The 6352-nt window shown below is 36.2% G+C and overlaps 1 protein-coding gene across 2 annotated transcripts in view; it reads left to right on the top strand.

The window, feature by feature from the left end:
• Positions 1-6352, top strand: part of sybu (syntabulin (syntaxin-interacting)) — a gene marked incomplete at its 5' end in the record, with an annotated part of 29746 nt that overhangs the window by 1864 nt on the left and 21530 nt on the right. For both annotated transcript variants that reach the window (XM_014033106.1, XM_014033105.1), the window contains 2 exon segments: positions 3116-3215; positions 4924-5076. In XM_014033106.1, the coding sequence (XP_013888560.1) occupies positions 3116-3215; positions 4924-5076 (253 nt within the window).

Genomic DNA, 6352 nt, shown 5'->3' with positions numbered 1-6352 from the left:
GTGTGTGTGTGTGTGTGTGTGTGTGTGTGTTAGCAAAATATCTCATGAACCAGTGGACAGATTTCAATGAAAGCTCTAGAAAGAATAAATGCAGATTTACAACTCATCTAAATTAGCATGCACAGATGGACTAGGACTCAATTAATGTAACAAATTCTGAGCTAAAATTTGCTGTGGTTTTAGCTTCTACACATACTGTGAGCACTAACCAATGGTGCATGGTATTTGCTTAACTTGGGTATTAACTGGAGTTAACCTTGTGTAACACTAAACAGATTTTAATAAAACACAGAAAGTAATTATTGGATGTAAATCTACAGCTATTTAACTTTTGAAGTCTATCCAATTCAAGATGGCCACCATATTAAGTAAAATTTAAAGCTATTGAACTAAACTTTGATATAGTGGTAAAGAGTCCTTGACACATACGTCGGGAACTGCCCGGTAATGGGTCCTGAAAGGTCTCACTATATTAATTAAGATTACACAAAATTCATTCTTCCCAGTTTTTTTTCTCACATATGAGCAGCCAACACACACATACACAATCATTAGAGAGGTCTGAGTTGAGTGAGGGATACGTTATCTGACCCTCTGTGCTGTGTTGGAATTATCAGATGAATCACAGAACAGCTGTGATTGAGTCAGAGTTAGAAGTAAAACTGATTGGTTGAAAATGGTTCAGGAGCTCAGCCAATTAGTCTGATTAGGGGGAGGTTACAACAATGGCTGATCTGATTCACCAAGTGGTGGACAATCACTGAGTTTGGATACTTTTGTTTTTCAAAGTCATTTGCACATTACTATGGTGTTGTTTAATGGAAAAAGATGTTTCTCAGGTAGGACTTGAAATAAATTTTTATGTTACTCAACATAATGGCAAGCATTTATCTGCTTTAACACTTTACATTTCCGGTATTTCCTGAGGTTGTCTAGCATTGATAATGTTCTGTTGCACACAAATTCTGGATGTTATTGCTTGAGGTGTCAAAAAATTTTGATTATTGCCCCAAATGTTTAGAATAAAACGCATGTTTAAGAATATATGTATCAGCTCACTGAAATGGTTAGATTTGGCTGAAATATGAAAGACTACACAATTTGAATATATTTAACTGTTATTTTACTTTTAACTTCTACGACCTTAAAGATGGACAAAAATAACAAAAGTGTTCACAATTTGTTTATTTCAACAATGCATGAATCATATTGTTTTGTGCTCCTAACCTTACACTTATGAATTGAGCAATAAATTATAATAAAAAATCAAAATAGGATAAGAATGTAATTCTTTTTTTCTTCTTTTTTTCATTATTTAAAGCATGATCAAAAGAATATACAGTTGGGGTCAGTAATCTGATAGTGTATCTTTTGGTTATTGGATTTTCCTTTTAGAAATGGGTATTAGGAAAAACAAGAAATGAGTGAATATTTGATTTTTGTTTCAAAATACAGAAATAAAAATTACAAAGCAAAGCTGGTCTGTGGCTTATGGTCAGTGTATCTTTTGGTCACTGGATTTTCATTTTTGAAATGGGTATTAAAAAACAAATGAGTGGATATTTGATTTTTGTTTTAAAATTCTGACATTAAAATTAAAATACAAAGCCATTCTCATTCTTAGTGTTGAAAGGGGATAAACAAAATGTTTAAAACGATTTGAGTTTCTTCTTCTGTTTCAGAGAGAAAAAAGAAAATTACTTGAAGACAGAAACGGAAAAAGGCTTGTTTATTTGTATTCTATGACTATTTATTCCCCCACCAGAAGGGGTGCTCGCCTGACAGCTCTGCAAAATGAAACACTAATTTCTGTAAATAAGAGGCTGAAACACAGAGAAGTATGTCCATAAATGAGTTTGATGATGACTGTTGCTCAGTGACCAAAGGCTGCAGAGGTAATTCATGTGGTTTTTGGCCAAATAAGTCTCTTTTACTGAATACATGTTGACTACTGCCTCCATGTTTTATCTCCCATTTTTCTCAATAAAAAGCAAAATAAGATAAATTTCATTCTATTAATGTGTTGTACAGTTGTTGTTCTGTGAGCACAAAGGTTTTTTTTCCTCCAGAGTTTTGACAAAATCTGTGTTTTTTTTTTCTGTGAGTATATGTCCTTGGAGTTTTCCTTTCAGCCAAGGGTGGGTGGTACTACGACTTTGATATCGATCTGATACCAAATAAATACTTGGCAAATTTATTTGATACCGAAGTCAACATCAATGCTTTTTACTTGTAATGGGATGTTCATTGAATAACTTTGATAATGCAGACTCCACTTCTGGTGGTGAAACAGTTTATTGTAGGGATACAGTAAATTGGCACGACCTGTCATGGATTATGAACAAACAAGCCTTTTTTCGTTTCTGCCTTAAACTAATTTTCTTTTTTGCTATCTGAAACAGAAAATTAAATTCAAACCATTTTAAAAATTTCGTTCATCCCTTTTTGACACTAAGAACGAGAAACGCTTTGTATTTTAATTTTTATTTCAGTATTTTAAAACAAGAGTTAAATATCCACTCATTTGTTTTGAAAATCCAATGACCAAAAGATACACAGACCCAACTTAGTACATGTGTGATTACTTATTGAGATAGGTCTATTTTGGAGTTGTAAACCCCCGTGGAGATAAATCCACTAACCCCCACTGGACCGGAGTTGAGTTTTTGGCGTTAGTCAGTTCTCGGTGTGAGAAAGTGGGAGTGTGGCGTGAGAGCGTGTGAAGACCCTCAGATGAGTGTGTCTCACGTCCAGTGTGTGAGACTTGAGAGCCCTGGAAATATATGCAGTTTTCAAAACTGAAAGAAATTGGATTAGTGAGAGGCTGCAGACCACTTGTTAAATTGTCAGTATTGAATCACAAAACTGCTTTCCCACAATATAGATCTCGTGTTAGGTTTTGCAGGGAATGAGAGTTTAGCAGAATGGGACTGCTGGCAGGAAACAATAGTTTTTTGACACCATTGTTTATTTATGCATGCAAGTATGTTTTTGTGTAACTAAAATTACAATAAGAGCTGTCAATGGAACAGAATAAAGAGAGAATGTATTGTGTTTTTTTAAAGCTGTAAAAAGTAATTGTGCCTGTTTACGATGTGAACATCCTCCACCACAGGAAGTGAGGTAGACTTCAGCTCCTCTAGCAGCACAGGCAGTTTGAAGACCAGAGAAATCCTCACCTCCAGTTCCTTTGGGAAGAAACTTCATCCTCGAAGGCATGTAGTGAATGTCCTTGAATTATTTATGTACTCTAAAGCAGGGTTTCTTAACCTTTTTGACCTTGGGGCCCAATTTGTTCAACATGAAGTGACACGAGGTCCAGTCACAAATTACCATACGGATCAAAATGATAATTATTCTAAATCTTGGTTTAATTTGTATTGTTTTTGCATTATAACTAAATAAAATACACTTATAGTTTTAAAAGTAAAACTCCTGTCAAATAATCACAAGACATGACAAACATTTTTTTTTATTGTAACCTGCCCATAACAATTATTTTAACAAATACAACAGTCAGTCAACAGACCACTCAGGCTTATCAACACAAAAGTAACTATTTTTAACAACAAAAATAGACAATTCAATAAATAAAATTGTGGTCATAAAATAAAATCATTCAAAAATATTTAATGTTAAAAAAACTGCAAAAAGATTGAAAAAAGTACAAATGAAATTAAAGCCTTTTTAAACTTTTGCATGCACCAGAAGCTGCATTTCATATTAGTGATAAACAATAATGGTAACAGCTTTTTGACAATGTTTTTAAAAATGAACTACGAAAATTAATTTGATAAACTGCAAATCAAAATATAGCTGTATCTGCAACTGTATTAGATAATGTTTTGAACTTTTAAAATATTGCATGGTAAAATCAAATGCTGCTCTTCATAGTGACAAACTTTGGCACTTTTTTGATGGGTTACTTTCATTTTTGCCTTCTACTTTTAACTTAAAATAGGTTTCCATTCTCGGCAGGTTTCTAAGGTTCTTCTTCAACGTATTGAAAAAAATCGTTAAACACCTGAGTGGTACACTACTGCTACTAGTGGTGAGAAAGTGTATTGCACCTTAATTCAAAATCAATGGCTGTGTCCAAAATGACAGGCCGGGTCCTCCGGAGGACCCAGACTACCCGGTCGAGGTGGGCCAGGTCCTTGGTAGACTGGGAAGACTGGAAAAAAGAGGCTGTGAATTTGGATGATCTAGCCTCCCCTCCACCCCGGCGTACGTCATGTAACCCAGCAACCATGACGATGCTAAACAGAAGCAAAAATAAATCAAAAGTAGAAAAATATCAATATATTAGCATTATTAATATCACAAAACAATAAAATAAACTTAAAGGTAACATTTGAAGAACTAATTGAGCCACTGTAGGTGTGTTTATTTCGCATCTTTTATGACAAAAATAATATTTAAAAACATGTCTATACAAATGATAAAAGTATTAGAACTGCAACCGCTAGAAATTTTTTATTTTTATATCGCCATATTTTTATTTAAAACGTATTCTTTTCTCTCGCTTCGTCCGCCATTACTAGCTTAAAAAATCTCCGGTCAGGCCGCAATGCATTATGGGATATGCTGGGCCGGGAAGGATCCATCAGACCTGTCCTTCAAATCGGGGAAAAGGAAGGACGTATTTGTCGGCCGCATCGGAGGAGTCTTCGGTTGGGGACGTCCTTCTTTGCGGTGCTATGACGTATGCGGCCGACAAATTCGGCCTTCGGAGGACCCGGCCTGCTGCTTTGGACACAGCGAATGCGGTCCCGTGGCCCAAAGTTAAAAACTGTTGTTCTTTTGAGGCCCTCAAGGTGACGCTGTGGACCGTGGCCCATGGGTTAAGAATCTCTGCTCTAATGTATTTCCTGAATACTGTGATTTCTTTATTTTTGTCCTTTTGTCCTTCCTTCCTTCCAGCCATGGCACTCGCATCCGATCACCCCCAGTGTTCAAACCACCCAGTGTCACAACTGTTACCCATGATGCAGAGCTTTATGCTCCCTACAGAACTCCTCCCAGAGCTGCCTCCTCCACCTTCAGCAGCAGCTGCAACTCCAGCCCCACCTTAAGGTACTCGTGGATTTATCTCAGAATTTTCTTATTTTTAAATTAGTTCTAAGGCAGCAAACCCTCAAATGTGTGGGTGGCTGGATTAGACTCTGATTATAATTTCCTCTCTTGCTCTTGGCTGGGATTATACTGACCATAATTTGGCAGAGATTAATGATATTTAAAACAAATGTCTAAACATGCTACTCAGTCACATTCTTGGAAAATGACAACCCACAGCCTTTTCAGTTTTGCTGCAGAAGCCGCATCTGTTATCTACATGTTCACTGCTCTAAACGCATCATAAACCTCTACTTATGTCCCTTTTAAGACATATGATTTATCAGCTTTCATCTGCCTGCATGTGACATCCTTTTCCCCTCCTATGCTACCTTCTCTTTTGCAATTCCATTTCTGGTAGGGATGCAGAGCATTTGCTTCAAAGCCCCTAGTATCCCAGGTTGCTAGGATATTGTATAAAAGATGGGCTCACATGCTGCTGTGCATACTGTGCAAATCCCCCCTCATCTCAACAGAAAAAAAATGCTTTCATATTTGTTCTCTTTAAGAAATGATTAAAATTCTGAACATAATATCCAGAGGACATCTCACTGCACGTGAACTTAGCTGCAGTTTTAGTTTTTAAAAAGGATGTTTCTTTACTTGTTCTCTCTGCATGTGTTCTGATGATGACAGTGTTTTGGGGTTTTAACTACCTTTTTGGTGGAATGATAATCCTTTGTCAAACAATACTTCCAGGCTTTAGGGAGCACAGCACTCTCCTTGCCAGACTAATCACCTTCTACAAGGAGCTGCTTTGCTTTTAAGCATTTTTTTTGGTGTGTGTGTGTGTGTGTGTGTGTGTGTGTGTGTTCTATTTCAAAATGTCCAAACAATGACAAATGGATACTCAGTAGCCTATATGCCACGGCCAGTGGTGGGCACAGTTCCCATAAAGCAGGGGTGGGCAATCATGGTCCTCGAGGGCCGCAGCCCAACATGTTTTACAAGTTTCCCTGCTCCAACACACCTGATTCAGACATTGAATTACCAAGTTCTGCAGTATGGAGGACTGACACTGTCATAACTAGAAAAAAAGTAGAAATATATAAATGGACCAATAAATAAATTCAATTAAAAATGTGCCAATTAAATCTAAAAAGGAGAACTTAATCTCACGTTTTATAATTTAATTGACCTTCATATTTATTTTTCCAACTTAGTTYCAACTAATAATATATTTTTGCACATAATTTACAATTGACTGTTTTTACTGTTTTAATATATAATTATATAT

Source organism: Austrofundulus limnaeus, unplaced genomic scaffold (genome assembly GCF_001266775.1).
Source record: "Austrofundulus limnaeus strain Quisiro unplaced genomic scaffold, Austrofundulus_limnaeus-1.0 Scaffold1625, whole genome shotgun sequence".
NCBI lineage: Eukaryota > Metazoa > Chordata > Actinopteri > Cyprinodontiformes > Rivulidae > Austrofundulus > Austrofundulus limnaeus.
This window is presented reverse-complemented; position numbering and strand designations above follow the sequence as displayed.